This window comes from Vipera berus (genome assembly GCF_964194415.1).
Source record: "Vipera berus genome assembly, chromosome: 1".
NCBI lineage: Eukaryota > Metazoa > Chordata > Lepidosauria > Squamata > Viperidae > Vipera > Vipera berus.
In genome coordinates this window covers 285906905-285923603 of record NC_138202.1, presented here as the reverse complement: position 1 = coordinate 285923603, position 16699 = coordinate 285906905, and the positions used below count along the sequence as shown (strand labels likewise).

The following is a 16699-nucleotide window of genomic DNA, read 5'->3' as shown; positions in this document are numbered from 1 at the left end:
AAAAAATCTAGATTGTTAAAAATTTAATTCCTTGATTGCTAATTAATATTAAATATTTAGAAGATAGATTTCTTATAGTGTACACTGTGAAAACTAAACATTAAGGTACAAGAGAAAAAAATATTAATAGGCAGTCATAGGTATGGTTCTCTGAACTGAAAGTCTGTCAAGTCAGACAGTCATGGACCAAGGAATTCTTACACATGCATAATAAGGGGATTCTTCCACACATGCATTCAGGTGCTTTCATCCTGCCCCAACCTCTTCTGTTTCCAGGGTTGCAGGGAAAGCTTCAGAAGTGGCTCATTCAGAAACAGATGTTGCACTTGTAATCCTGCACATTCCAAAGCTTTTTTTCCCAAGTTGGTTTTAAGCTTTGCCTAGCCCTACAGAGACAATAAGGGAAAGCTCAATGAACACACTACTATGTTATCCCTTCAGGCACAATGCACAGTTGTAATTAGAAACTCAATTTGTGTACGTAACTAGAAACCTCCACTGTTTGGATGTTCAAATAGCAAGTTACCAATAGAAATCACTGAATTTAACTTATGTCAGTTTTTGTTCTATACTCAAGGCAGACAGCAGTACCAAATGATGGCAGACAGAATGCCACTAAGCCTTAACAGAATTTGCTTCCAGGTTGTTTGTATGTCTATCATATTTAAGAACTACCTATCTTCTTTGCAGAGGGATTCTGGGTGGTATATAGTAAAATGTGTAATGCAAGCATAATCAAAACATCTTGACATATATAAAACAAAAATATACGATGACAGTTCAGTGAATAGGGTGGCCAGACACCTGGAATTTTGCCAGATCATCTGGATTTTAAAAACGTTGCACTCTATTCACACTTTTGTCCACCTTTTTTGCCCGCTCTAACCTTGATCTACTTTTCTGACAGCTCGTGTGATGGGCCTTGGAGCAAAGCTATCATACCTGGGTTGCCAACATCTGGATGGCCACTAGAGAGTAACAGATTTTTTTTTAATCTCTTTACTGCCATTAATGGTTGTCTCAATTTCTGCAGCGCAGATGTTATAGTCTTAATTTGGAGGCAGTAAAAATTCACACCGCTGCATGACTGATTTAGCTAGCCTCAAGGAGTCTGCAGGGTAGTGAGTCAGAATGGTCTGGATAGGAAGGAAGTGTATGAAGCAAAACAAACAGTTGGACTCTGAGACAAGCTGCTAAACCTTTTTTCCCTTTTTGGCTGGCAGTGCAATTAAAAAGTCTGCTGCCAGTATAGCAGACACTGGCATTATCCTACACTCAAAAAGCCAAAAACACCATGTATGTATAAGACAGAGAGCAGGAAGGGGGGAGGGAACAAAAGTTATATTTGTGGGGGTGAAAGGTTTTTTGGGGGGGGAAGAGAAACCAAACATAAATTTGCTTATGTCAAGATAAAATAAGATGGGCAGTTTAGAAATAGGAAATACAAGTAAATAAAATAAAATAAAAAAGTATGCTGTTTAGACTAAATGTAGAAGTGCAGTGTAATAATATTTGTTTCAGCAAACCAAGAGAAGTTACTATTAGATCTAGCAATTGTTGGACCGCTGATCCAAATGCCAAAATAAACATTATTTAATTGAGAAAGGACACATATTAGTAACCAAGAGTAAAAAGGTGAACATCTTGCATTTCACATCTTGTGATGATGCCATTAGCAGCAAGACAATAAAGGACTGTTCTTCACTGATATATACTGCTCAAAAAAATAAAGGGAACACAAGATAAGACATCCTACTATTAAATACAGTACATTGTGTTGTTTAAGTGTTCCCTTTATTTTTTTGAGCAGTATATTTTGTCTAAAGAAAATATCCTGAATACTCCAATGTAAGGGTATGCTGTCCTGGTTTTCTAAATCCTCTATGACAACCCAGGAAGATAAAAATCATTGTTGCTGAACTTTGCAAGGTCTAGCCTGTTGCATAAGTTTGGTGAGTATGTAACTTTACCCTTTATTATAATTTTTCATATGGGAGGTGCATCAGGTTGTAACATAAATCACTGTCATTCTTCCACTGTCTTCCTTTCTTTGGATCTATCTTAGGTTGCTATGTCCACTCTGTTAACAAAGTATTGTTTCCAACCTAGTGCTTTATGCTGTTGATTTGTGAAATGGACAGCACTCAGTCATGGTTTCCTTAGCCAAGGTTCATTGAATAAAATACACCTGGCAGGTAACCCATAACATATTGTACTGTAAACAAGCCACGGACATGGCTTTACAAATTACATTGGCTGCACTGATAACAATGGGCTAAATTAAAATTTCACAAACCATATCCAACCATGAATGAAGGCAAATATGCATGTCCCAGGATAATGTTTCAGGATCCAATCTGGGTCGAATATTTCCCTGAAGAGGGGCTCCAGCAAGAGTCCAAAAGCTCAGAAGGCAAAACCTCTGGTTCCGGTAACTGATCCAGATTGGATTCTGTATATTCAACCATATTAAAATTTACTTATGAATAAGTAATGCCCATATTTGTTAAAAGGAAAACAACTTTTCCTGTTTTGTTTCTAAATTAATATATATGCAGAGTGAAACTTTGTACATTTTACACACATGCACTTACCCATATTATACATAACATACATTTTACAAGAAATTCTTAATAACATCAGCCCAAATCATCACTACGTGAAGGCCTCTTTGTTGAGGGTTTTGGATGGATGAATGGATGGACAGGCAGTCAAGACACATACCTCTAGATAAAATATTAGCTTGAACAAACTCTGAATAAAGGATAAAGTCCATTATTTCCAAAGTAGTACAGATGACTGATGATTTATATTATCTGTGTAGTTACTTATTTGCACAATAATGTAAATATACATACAATGTAAATTACATCAATTCTATTAAACGGACATATGGCTCTAGTCTATTGGATATTTCTTCTCCCCAGTTAGGCTGTAAAATTGAGGTTTTACTCTGTGCATAATTTGGTTTGCTTAGAAAAGTGCTAAGGGTATAAAATGAAAATGAATTTATTGACAAAGATGATACATTTATTGATTTGCTTTAAACTGTATTTAATTTGTGTGACAATAAGAGCAGATTAGATTGCTGAAGGATAAGAATTCATGTCTCTTCATTTTTGCCTGTTTAAAAGAAGCAGGCAGGCAGAAGGTAACACTGAAATCAAAAGAAACAATGCTCAGCAAAATGAAAGAAGTTGTATATTCTGAATTTTCTCTTTCATTGTGTCAAATATATAAAATCCACTGATTTTCAGGAGAAAACAGAACATGGGGGAACAACAAAAGACAAGTGTTAAGGACCAGAAGTAAAATCTAGCCAAAGAATATCTGCAGCCTGAATACTCTATCAGCTACAACTGAAAAATCCTGCACCTGGAATAAATTTAGACAAAACCTTAGTTCAGATATAAATAATAAAGTATTTCTGCTATTTTTGGCTTAGGGAGATATGTGAACCTGTTCATTAAAGAGAAGTGTGATATGAATGTCAGATTATCAGAACTTATTCAAATAACTGGTTTTTTTTAAAAAAAAATTCCAGTTTAACTTGATACATTTCACATTGGTCTTTTCCCTCAAATCTAATGATCCAAGCTGTTTTTGAATAAACTAATCAATACTTTCATGTTTCAATAGCCCTATTCATGGTAAAATAAAGCACTTGCTTCAGGTTGTGTTTCCCTGCTGTCATAGGTGAAGGGATTTCTCGGAAGAAACCGGTGAATCAATCGATTCTCCACCAGATGGTGGGTCCTCCTGGGCCTCCTTTGACAATAGCTACATGATATGGTCTCAGCTACTTGGTATGACTTGATATTTTCTCATTACTCCTGAAAAATATAGCAGTGTGATTCTTGGAACGTGAAATTATGCAGGAATTCATAATTGCATTTCTTTTAGATCTAATTCTGTCATACTAGCAAGACAAAATGTGCTTATTTTGTAGAAAGAATTGTACATATTTCAAACAACATTTTAGTTATTTATATTTCGTGTTTCTAAACCATGCATCTTCCTCCACATACAGTGGGTTTCTCCTAAAGCTCCTAATATTAATGCCAATATTGTAAAGAAGTGGAAGATGTATAAAAATACATTTTTGTTATCTATTTAAAAATAAAACCTTATTGTCAGAAGTTAGAATATATTCTAGTAGCAGTTACAAGGCAGTCAAATGTAGATGTTTTCTTTATGACTGCATCTTCATGCAAAGCCCACATGTCGAATATTCTATTGTTCACAGCTTAAGAACAAAGAAACTCAAAAGCAAAATGTAACAAACATCATGTGGGTTATAAAGCTGTGCTTTTATTATTGAATTGTTCCATATCACAACATCCAGCTTTGTAGGATGCAAGTATTGCTAAAGAACAGAAAAGTCACAGTGTATATGATTGTTCTTTAGAATTTAAACGATGCATAAAAACTGCTGTAAAAAGAACTGGATGGACATAAAATAGGTTAATTATTAAACAAATTTTTGCAAAAAAAAAAAGCAGGAATTGGCATTCTACTGTTGTTTTCACAAGATCGGCTCTCATGTTTCTATGCTGAGTCATGGTGATGTAACTATATTAAGTAAACATCACAATGCAAAGTAAGGTCATGGCCAGATTGTGCCTTTCTTTGAAAGCAGGGAGGGAAAGAACATTGCTAAACAGATTTCTACTAAGCATTTGTAAATTTAATATGCTATGAGGCAATTTCCAATCATTTTTGTTTTTAGAACTGTTTTAGAATTATTGTTTGCCAAGAATTTAATACCTAGAGTCATAAATATTCTAAAATTCGCTACTCAGTCAACATTTATACCTTTTGAAACTTATACAAACTGAATATGTTTGAGGTATATTGTTCCCTTGGCAAATACATTTGTGACTAAAATGTTCTGGTTATGGAAGGCATTTTTTTTCCAAGCATACTCTGGTTCTGCAGCACATAACCTACAAACTGATAGTGCTAATTATGCATATCATCCCTGGACCACCAGAAAACCTGACAACCACTGAAGGGAAACGGAGGTATAGAAAACTATCTCCTATCTATTGCCATCCAATAGTAGTCCAGATTTTTGAAGCCAAAACATGTAGGCTAACCTAATACTGATCGATATTATAAACAAGGCTACTTCAGAAATTTTTGTAATTCGTTCTGCTGAAGCTGACTTGAACTGAAATCAATTCTTCTGGAGGTTATCAAATTGCCTGCCTATTACTTCATGGCTGTATAATTATTAAGACTCTCATTCTGACATTACATGTGATAAGTTGATAATTATACTCTACTGAATGTTAGATAGTTCCTTTGAAAGCATTCTTCACAAATGCTTTCAGTTTCTTTCAAAATGCAATGTTTGTCCTGGAAAAAAGCCTCTATTTTTTTACACTGATGTGTTAAGATTTCTTGTGTATACTATTTGTTCTTCTAGAAATTAATGACTGCTGAGTTTTTCCAGGAATCTGTTCTAATAGTTTTGCAATGAAGAACACTATTGCTACTGTACTGGATAAACTTCCTGGAATTTGTAAGTTATTTTCCTCAGCTGTCTTGTATCAGAATTTAGCACTTAAGAGCAAGTCATTTACTTCAGTAAGAGGGCATATTGTATAGTCCAAATGTCTCAAGTACGGCAGCTACTTGAAAATCTCCCATACAATGTATTTCAGTTTTTCACAGGACAGAGTTTAAAATGAGGACAAGGGCAATATAAGAATGTCTTACAAGTTTTCAGAAGTGTTATAAACTGTGAGCCTGTTAGGATTGGCTATAGAAAAATTAATAGAAACAAGCTGTATCAATCCATGAAGTGATCTTTCATTTATAGAAGTATATTGAGGCCAGCATTTGCACTGCACTAACCTACAACTTGGTTTCTTTGATCTTGTTTTCTGATTCAAATTGTTATATAATCAATACATTATGATTAAATACTGGATTAAATACAATGTGAAAATCCAAGCTCACAATGAAAGTGCTACTACTAATTCTTTATTAAAGCTCAAGGCCATGTCACATTCTGGTATCACAACAAAAACAATCTATTGTTTGGCTACATTTTTCAGAAAGACGGGGTGAAGATATTCTTTAGTTGAATACATGTTCAAGATCATCAGCTATAGAAGGCTCAAAAGTTGTTTACTGATAGCATCTAGACAGCAGTACCACAAGTAGGACTATAGGTTACTCACCATTTATTAATTCTAAAATTTCCATCTTATCTTAGCACATATGTTTTAAATACTTCATTAGTATATTCTTTTTCAGCAATGCCTATCAATGGCTATCATGAGCAAGGTCAAGGAAGGAGCAATACACATTTTTCTTCATCCTTATGTAACCACGACATAAACTAAAGCGAGCCCACTGATAATTGGAAATATGTGATCACTAAGAGCTGACATCAACTAGATAGCCATAATCAATCAAAACCAATCAACCTGATACACCCACGGTTGGCAAGTCGGGGGTGGAGGGTGGATAGCCCAAATAAACTTGTTTTTCCTCTGGCACGAATAGAATTCCAAGTAGACCCAACAACGCAGTAGACTCTACTCTTAAGTAATAACGTTAATCTTTTTTAATGTAAACTTTCTAAATTTTTACAAAGATCCCGACCTACATAGCTTCTACACATAGGATCACACATAGCTGGATACAGAATGGGGGTGGGGGTTCCGTTATGCAAGCGTTTTTCAAACTTGGCAACTGTGTGGAGTTCAAGTCCCAGAATTCAGCAATTTATAGACCAAACTTATACATTTGTAAAAACGATTATTGAAAGAATTGGTCAAAAAGTTGCCATGTTTGAAAACCGCTGCTTTATGCGTTCTTCTGGTGGAAGGAATCCTGGGCTTTAAATCTAGAAAAGCTTCCTGTGTTTTCACATTAGCAGCTACAACGTTTCTCGGCACTGTAAATCTCCTGGTTCAGGTTCACATGGTAGGTAGGCAGGCTCCCTTTTGCTTTATTCAACCAGATTTCCTGGGTTCGACTGGCAGACCAAATAAACGACGCACACTGAATTGCGGGTGGCTGGATGCTTTAGCTTCGGAGAACCAAAAGTAAAAAATGCGTCGACACACACGCACACACACACACACACACACACAGAGAGAGAGAGAGAGAGAGGGAGGGAGGGAGAGGGAGAGAGAGAGAGAGGGAGAGAGAGAGAGAGAGGGAGGGAGGGAGAGAGGGAGGGAGGGAGGGAGAGAGAGAGAGAGAGAGAGAGAGAGAGAGAGAGAGAGAGAGAGAGAGAGAGAGAGAGAGAGATGGAGAAGAAATTCCGAAATCGCGAACAAAATCTCCTTCAATCGGCCCAACCGGGTCGCATAACTCAGCTAAAACGGAACTTGAGGATTCATCGGGTGGCGCTGCCGCCGCGAAGCTCCCCCGCCCACAGCCACGCGGCCCCGACCCTCGCGCAAGAGAAAGAGGGAAAGGAAAGCCCCTAAACGCGCGTGGCCACCCGGGGGTCCGCCTTCTACTGAACCTCCCGGGTGGTTCGGGAGCGAGCGCGCGCCCGCCCGCCCGCGCGTGCTCCTCCCCCTCGCCCTTCCCTTCTTCTGGAGTGGACTGACTGGAAGTGGTGTACGTGCAAAGCAGAGCCGGAGAGTGGCGGCGCAAGCCACGCCCCCAAGGCCCGGGCAACGGTGAGAGGAAGAGGAGATAGGCGAGGGTGAGAAGGGCTCGCGCCGGCAGCGGACGCGTCCCTCGCTTCTCCCGCTGCCTGAGGAGAAGGCAGAGGAGAAGAAAAGGGAGTCGGCGGAGGTAGAGGACGCCTCAACGCCCCGTTTGCCGAGGCTGCTATGAGGCGGCGGTAGGAGGGCGCCTCTTGAAGCGGCAGGCGAGAAGGCGGCGGGCTTTGGTGGCGGCCCTCCGCCCATCGGGAGGAGAGGAGGCGGCGGACGGACGGAGCAGCCGAGCCGCGGCGCAGCTCTGACGGGCAGGGGGCGGCCATGATGAAGTGAGCCACTCGCCGCTTTCCTGAGGCCGCGGAAAAACAGGGGCGGCCAAGGAGGGGGACGCGAGAACATGGCCAATGACAGCGGTGGGAGTGGCGGCGGCGGGGGGGCCGGCCAAGGCGGGGGATGCGACGGCGGCAGCGGCAGCAGCAGCGCCGCCAGCCAAGAGCGGGACCGGCAGTACTGCGAGCTGTGCGGGAAGATGGAGAACCTGCTCCGTTGCGGACGCTGCCGCAGCTCTTTCTACTGTAGCAAGGAGCATCAGCGACAGGACTGGAAGAAGCACAAGCTCATCTGCCGGGGAAGCGACAGCGGCGGCTCTCTGGCGGCAGAAGGGGGCGCTGCTGAGCCTCGAAAGTCCGGCGGCGGCGGCGGCGGCGGCGACCAGCCCTTCCACCAGGGCGCTCGCCACGGCCGCCCGCCTGCTGCAGGACGGGACGGCGAGGAGAGGTCCTCCAAGAGAGCAACGGCGCTCCCCGCCAAGTCGCAGCGGGACGCCAACTCGGAGGAGAGCGCGGTGGTAACGAACAACCACGTTGCCAAATTGGCGCCAGGAGCCCGAACACAGGAAGAAGAGGAGGACAAGGAAGCGGCGGTTGCCGCGGCAGGTCCGGCCGCGGAGGCGGGGCACTTCTACCGGGATAAATCCAACTTGACGGGCGAGGCGTCCCTGCGCCCCAATGGGCAGATGAAGTCGCTGGTGCCTCAGCGTCTGGCGTTGGAGTACATCGTGCCTTGCATGAACAAGCATGGCATCTGCGTGGTGGATGAGTTTCTGGGCAAGGAGCTGGGCGGGCAGATCGAGCAGGAGGTTCTTGCTTTGCACCATACTGGACGCTTCACCGACGGGCAGCTGGTCAGTCAGAAGAGCGATTCCTCCAGGGACATTCGTGGCGATAAAATCACCTGGGTGGAAGGCAAAGAGCCTGGTTGCAAAACCATCGGAAAGCTTATGAACAGTATGGACGATCTTATACGCCACTGCAATGGCAAACTGGGTAACTACAAAATCAACGGCAGAACGAAAGTGAGTGGCACCCTCCTCTTTCTTGCCATCCTGTAGTCTGGTACTTAAGCAGCTATCTGAAGTGAGAGGCCTTTTTTCTTTATGTTCCCTAAGCGTATTTATTTTTAGGGCGGTTTAATAGATTAATTGAAGGCCTCAAATTGTGGGTGAGCGACAAGGGTCAAGAGAAAGATTGTGAGAGACCTTCTATAAGAGATCCTTGAGGGTTTCTTAATTTTTGTATGCTTGGGGTTAATCCCAGCCGAATTTAGTAGAACTTCAATGCTTCTGGTTGAATAATTATGTATTAAATAAGCACTGGATTAATGAATGAAGGCAATGGTTAAAAGATCCCAAACCTTTATCAAATGACCATGTGATAAAACTTGTTCTTCTAATTCAACCATAATACCATTTTAAAATTCATAGAGGAGAAATGAAGACAAAATATTGAAAAATTTAAGTTTTTCCCTATCACCGATTGATGCCACAGTTACCTATTTTTTTTCCATATAACCAATTAATGCCACAGTTGTGTTTCAGAGCATGTGTTGAGGTGATTGAAATGAGGCTCTTGTAAAGTGAGGTTCTTGAGTAAAGTGTGTGTGTGGGGAGGAAACAGTAAAACAGACCATAGTGCCAATATGTGTGCTGTTTATCTTCTCTCATTTTACCCATATGCCTATAATAGTATATAGATGCTAAGTGTTAAATTAGCTAGAACTACAGTATTTATCATGATGTAATCCTGGGGAATTTGAATTTACTTCTTGACAGTCTATTCAGTCTTAGTTATTTTCTAATGCTAAAAGTACATCTTGTTATCTATAGCACAAGGCTCCTAATGTCAATATTGCACAATTATACTTACTGAGGTGTAGTAATTATTTCTTCTAGTAAACTGAAAAGGCATTCTTTACTTTGGATATTATGGCAAGCATAAAATTAGTTTTTAATTTTCTTTTAGGACCAAATACATTTTTTGATCTTATATTGATATAAAGGACCAAAGTTTCATGGTGTTACCACATTACATAACAGCAGAACTGTATTATAATTAGACAGTATTATAAATCTTTATGGTGGTTTTGTTTCTTTGCACATGATAGAGGTAAACTAATGTAGATTAGCAACAGTTCTTTTTAATATATAAACATTTGATTAGGCTAGTTGAAGATGAAGAAATTGCCTGGATTATATGCTCTCTTCTCAGTCTGTAACCAAGAGGATAAAGCAAATTTTGATGAGGATTAACTGAGTGGGAAGAAATTATCAGGTTTAAAATACAGACAATATCCACTCATTAGAAAAAGTGTTGGGATATGTGCTAATATTATAAACATTTATAATTATCAGTGATAAAACTAATAATGTGCTGCTTAAGTCCAGTATGATAGAAAAGTTGTATCTTTGCTAACCATCAGTAAAAATATAATTGGGTAGCACCATTGTTTAAAATGTTTCATGATTAGGTAAGTATAATTTTAGGGAAAAGGCTCCTGTCCCCATTTTTCTATAAATCATTGTGCTAGGCAATCATAGAGAATCAGGACTGTTTTTATTTTATTTATTTATTGTCCACTTAAGAATATACTTTTGAAGAATACAGTTAATATAAAGCAGGCATGTCAAACTGCCGGCCCACGGGCTGGATGCATCATACTAAAACCACGCCCACCCCATTGCCGGCAATGGGGAAAAAGTTGTGATACGTTGCGTGATGTCACAAGCTTGACATGCTTTATATAAAGAGGAGAAGAGTCATCTACACTTTTGTGTCCCACATATATTAAGAAAAAAATGTTTATTTTATAAAATAGGACAAACTGGTACATAATCTGAATTATGAATTCCTTAAATCTGTTTGTTAGACAAATCATGTTATTTGGTGGCTTTTGAACCTCATGGGAATAGTGCATTTGATAGTGCTAAGAAAAAGACTGTGTGAAAGCCCTTCTAGAGTTTTTATGGGCAATTGAAGAAAAAAATCATTTAAGGCTTGCCTGGAATATTTTCCTGAAATATGAATGTGTATATTACAGCCATGTAGCAGTTTAGATTTGAAGACACAAACCCATATCTTCTCCCAGAATTGTGCAGCAGTTTCAGAGGGCAACCCTCCTGAACAAAATCCCAAGAAGAGGTAAGGCTGCTTTAAGAGATGCTACATTTGCTCTCTGAGATCTGGACTATCTTGTGCCTTCAAATCAAAACCTATGCACAGACCTATAATTATACATGAAAATAATTTATGGAACAACTGTGAAGTCAAAGTAAAATGAAATGTAGAATCAGTTACAGATTATGTAATGATCGGATTGAGAAAAATTAACATTTTTAAAAAATTTCTACTCGAGCTGATTTGACATATGATGTGAACAATATTTTATTTACAGGAAATAGTTAAATTTCTTAGTGAATGCTGGTGAACAGGAGTAGCTGAGATTACTACTCAAACTATTTGCTAATATTTCACTTCAGATGCTTTAGAACACATACCTTTCTTCTCATTCCATTTTTTATTCTTGTTATATAAAATGCAATTTTCTTTATAGGATTTTTCTTATATTCAACTGAATGTTATTCCAGGGGTCTTCAAACTTGGCCCTTTTATGACTTGTGGACTTCAACTCTCAGAATTCCTCAGCCAGCATGCCTGGCTGAGGAGTTTTGGGAATTGAAGTCCATAACTCATAAAAGGGCCAAGTTTGAAGATTCCTGGTTTATTCCATAACTACCTCTGTATGTAGTACGGTGACTTCAATGTGTCAGACTAACTTTCTGCTTTCAAAACTCACCCCCCCTCTGATTACAGGTAATCCTTGACTTACAACCTTTTCTTTAGTGACTATTTGAAGTTACAACAGTTCTGAAAAAATGCTGTTGACCATTATGACCATTATTCACATTTACAACCATTGCGGCATCCCCATGGTCACGTGATCAAAATTCGGAAGCTTGGCAGCTGGCTCATATTTATGACAGTTGCAGTATCCTTGGGTCATGTGATCGATCACCTTTTGTGACCTAACAAGTAAAATCAATGGGGAAGCCAAATTCACTTAACAACTGTCTTGCTTAGCAACATAAATTTAGGGCTCAATTGTTTCAAGTTAAGGATTTACCTATATTTCTTAAATTTAATAATTTAATTTAATAATTTGATTTCTATACCGCCCTTCTCCCGAAGGACTCAGGGCGGTGAACAGGGCAATACACAATAAAAATTGAATACAAAAATTAAAAACCATTAAACATCATGCCAATAAAATCAATACATATTAAAGTTAAAACTAGTTTTAAAAACCCAACCCCATCCCGTCAGACCAGGCCAGCTTGTTCGAAAAAGAATGTTTTGAGATCGCGCCGGAAGGAGCGAAGGTCGGGGGCCATCCGGAGCTCAACCGGTAAGCGGTTCCAAAGGTCTGGCGCGCCCACAGAGAACGCTCTCACCCTGGGGGTCACCAATCGGCATTCTTTGATCGGCGGCACCCTGAGGAGGCCCTCTCTGTGGGAGCGCACTGGACGGAGGGAAGTTGACGCCGGCCGCAGGTGTTGCCGTAGGTAATCCGGGCCCATGCCATGAAGGGCTTTGTAAGTCATAACTAACACCTTGAACCTCACCCGGAGAGCAACCGGTAGCCAATGCAGCTCGCGGAGCAAAGGTGTAACATGGGAGTATCGGGAAACTCCCAAGACAACTCGCGCGGCTGCATTCTGCACCAGTTGGAGTCTCCGGGTGGACCTCAAGGGCAGCCCCATGTAGAGAGCATTACAGTAGTCTAGACGAGAGGTCACGAGCGCATGAGTGACTGTGCGCAAGGCATCCCGGTCTAGATAGGGCCGCAACTGGCGCACCAGGCGAACCTGGGCAAAGGCCCCCCTAGTCACAGCTCCAATATGCTCTTCCAAAGAGAGCTGTGAGTCTAGAAGGACCCCCAAGTTGCAGGCCCTATCTACGGGGGGTAATAGCTCACCCCCCATGGCCAATGATGGAATAATCGGAATTTCCCGGGATGCCGGCATGAACAGCCACTCAGTCTTGTCAGGGTTGAGTCGAAGCCTGTTCCTCCCCATCCAGACCCGGACCGCCTCCAGGCAACAGGACATCACGTCGAGGGCATCACTGGGGTGGTTTGGGGTCGAAATAAAAAGCTGGGTATCATCAGCATATTGGTGATACCCAACTCCAAAACCACGAATGATCTCACCCAGCGGCTTCATATAGATGTTGAACAGGAGAGGCGAGAGAACCGATCCCTGAGGAACTCCACAAATGAGAGGTCTCAGGGTCGATCTCTGCCCCCCTGCCAACACCGACTGCGAACGTCCCAGAAGGTAAGAGGAGAACCACTGGAGAACTGTGCCTCCCACTCCTAACTCCCTGAGACGTCGCAGCAGGATACCATGGTCGATGGTATCAAAAGCCGCCGAGAGATCTAATAGGACCAGGACAGAGGAACAACCCCTGTCCCGAGCCCGCCAGAGATCATTCACCAGCGCGACCAATGCCGTCTCCGTGCTGTACCCGGGCCTGAAACCCGATTGGTACGGGTCTAGGTAGTCAGCTTCATCCAAGAACAAAGGGAGCTGCTGCGCCACCACGCTCTCAACAACCTTCGCCAGAAAGCGAAGGTTGGAGACCGGACGATAGTTGTTTAAAATTGCTGGGTCCAAGGCAGGATTCTTGAGGAGGGGTCTCACCACCGCCTCCTTCAAGGCGGCGGGAAAACTACCCTGACTCAAAGAAGCAGTAATCACTGCCTGGAGCCAGCCTCGTGTCCCATCCCGGGCTGCATAAGTCAGCCAGGAGGGGCACGGGTCCAAATGAACTTGTCTAAATGAACTTGTCTAGCCTTGTTACTTTTCAATTTCATTTTTTTAAATTTCATTCCATACTATAATTTTGTCAATTGAATATAACTTACAACTGTTTATGAAGGGACCATGATACATTTGTGTGCTGCGTAAAAGTTAGCACAGTTTTAGAAGAAAAAAAACAGGTATTGCCTATTGATATATTAATATTAACCATAAGTTGTCATCATATACCTTTGAGTAAGTCTCATAAGCTTAACTTTAGTAAAATATTTTGTTTTGAGTGAACAACTATTTAAAAACTCCAGGATTGTTAAAAGGGTAATATAAAAACCTTTGATGTAAAGTATTATTTAGAAAGGGACATGGTGGCTCAGTGGGTTAGGACGCTGAGCTTGTCGATCAGAAGGTCGGCAGTTTGGCGGGTCGAATCCCGAGTGCCACGTAACAGAGTGAGCGCCTGTTACTCGTCCCAGCTTCTGCCAACCTAGCAGTTCGAAAGCACGTAAAAATGCAAGTAGAAAAATAGGGACCACTACGGTGGGAAGGTAACAGCGCTCCGTGCGCCTTTGGCGTCTAGTCATGCCAGCCACATGACCACGGAGACGTCCTCGGACAAGCGCTGGCTCTTCGGCTTTGAAACGGAGATGAGCACCGGCCCCTAGAGTCGGAAACGACTAGCACGCGTGTGCGGGGGAACCTTTACCTTTACCTTTATTATTTAGAAACCTTTGCTTTATATAAAATATTCTTTGTAGAAAACAACCATTTGCAAAATCATATGTATCACACTATCATACATATTTGATTCTCAGAATATTGCTGCCCTTAGATGCAAGTACATTCTAAATGAATTTTGCTTATTTGAAATGAACAAGGTAAGGGTATCATAAAAAAATGAATGTAGCTTAAAATGGCAGGCTTACAAGTCATTTTTGAGAGTTGGCCACTCATCTAGTATCCTGTAACTCAAAACTTAATTTATTTTGAAGACATTTTGCAATTCTGATTTTAATGTCATAAATGTGTTGGTCAATTTTGCATTAGATCCGTTTGTCCTATTTATTCACTTATTTTAAAGGTCAGTAAATATTTACCATAAAAGTAGATTTCTATAAAGTTGCTTTTATTCCATGTTGTTGCTTTTTATATACCAGCAAAATTGATTGGAGTCATATAACTGTTTGAAATATATACAGGTACTCTTCCACTTATGAATATGACTGGGCCCCAAATCTTAATGGTTGAGGGAAGTGATGATTAACTGAGATGCCATGTGACCATTTCAGTTACCTGGCTAACAAGGTCAGTCATAGTTTCAGAAAGCAAGCTATTGGTGCTTTTTCCTGCTGCACTTTGTGTCCTTCTCCCCCCACCTCTCTGTCATTCTAAATTTACTTTTTTAAAAAATTATAGGCTCATAGAATTTCAAACCAAATATTAGCTTGTAGCCATTACTCATTTTCACTTTCTAAGAACAGACCCCAGGGACATTGATGTAAATAAAGACGATGGTATAGGTAAGGTAATTGATATGCAACTGAACAGCTTTCCACTTTTTTATTATTAAAATAATTATAAATATATTTGATCAGGGAACCTAATAAATGCTGAAGGTGGTATCAGTAAAGTCTTGCTCTGTTCACCTTGGTTTAAAGCTATTAGGAGTAGAATAGAGTTGGCACACTCCAAATTTTTTTGGTTAAACTACTATGTCATTTCTCAGAATTCTGGAAGTACCCCTTCTCTATAGCTGTGCTGCCCTCTGGAATGAGGTTTCCCTCGAGATTGAGTGGCTTTGAAGGCCTTGCTTTTGGCAAATGTGATTGCGGACCTTCTTTCCTCTTTTTCTTTATTCCCATCTGAGTTTGTTACTTGTGCCATCTTTGTTCCTTTTTGCTATTTGGTGTTTGTTTGTTTAAAAAAAATATTTTTTTTTGTAATTGCCAATTGGATTTGGTATTTTTATCCACCTATGGAGTCCTTCCCAAGGACCTAGATTAGACAGGTGTTGTTTGATGGTGTTAAAGATATCAGCATCACAGGATGTAATGTTTTGTTCCAAAAAAAACTTCCTTTTGCAATTGACCGATAGTCAATTTTGTCTATGCTGTTGCTGTTCAGTTGTTTGGTCATTGTGGTTGCTCCAGTTGTTTTGGTATTGCACCTAAGGTGCCTATGTACTTTTTGTTTTCTTTTGTCATAATCATTGAAAGTCTTTGCATATTGTGATTTTCTTCAGTTCTTTTTCTTCTTTCCCGCTATCTCGGGGTACAACGAAGTCCGCTATCCAGATTTTTTGTTCTTGTTATCAACAATTGTTATAGTAGTTATCTGTTTGAATTCTAAAATCCCAGAGCATTTTAGCTTCTCCATTTTCTATGTATCTATTTTGTGGACTCACAGGTTCTTCCTTGCTGGCAAATGGTGTTTCTTACAGATCTTCCAATGCACGATTGTTGTTACTTTGTCATGCTGTTGTTTGTCAGTCTCTGCAGTCTTCTTGCAGCAGTTAACTAGGTCTACTGTTTTTTCAGCTTATTTGCAGAGGCTTCATTTGTTCCTTGGCTTTGTATGCATTTGTTCTTAAGGCTTGGTCTTGTACAGCCAAAATTATCCAGTATCTTTCTTTAGCTTTCCTTCTTTTGGCCATTGTTATCTGCTTTACCTGATTTTTTTTTAATATACTGGCCATGTAATATTTTGCCTTGTCTTTTTTCTATTCTTCTTTTGGTCTGTCTTATAGGCCAATTTGGTCTCTACAGTACTCAATAAGCCTTCATGGTATACTAGATTGAGTTCATCTTCTTAGCTGTTCTTATTAAAATATTCCAGAAGATGAACTCAAAGTAGGTTGAATACATTTCTGCATCTTAAATTTTATAAATTCTTTCCTTTTTCTATTTTATTT

General features: G+C 40.4%; 1 protein-coding gene across 1 annotated transcript in view; it reads left to right on the top strand.

Moving 5' to 3' along the window:
- The first annotated feature begins 7623 nt into the window (after positions 1-7623).
- EGLN1 (egl-9 family hypoxia inducible factor 1) overlaps positions 7624-16699 on the top strand; it is a 29531-nt gene continuing 20455 nt past the window's right edge. The window contains exon 1 of the mRNA XM_081315290.1: positions 7624-8991. Coding sequence (XP_081171416.1) covers positions 8035-8991 — 957 coding nt within the window. The 5' untranslated portion in view covers positions 7624-8034. The remainder of the gene's footprint in view (positions 8992-16699) is intronic.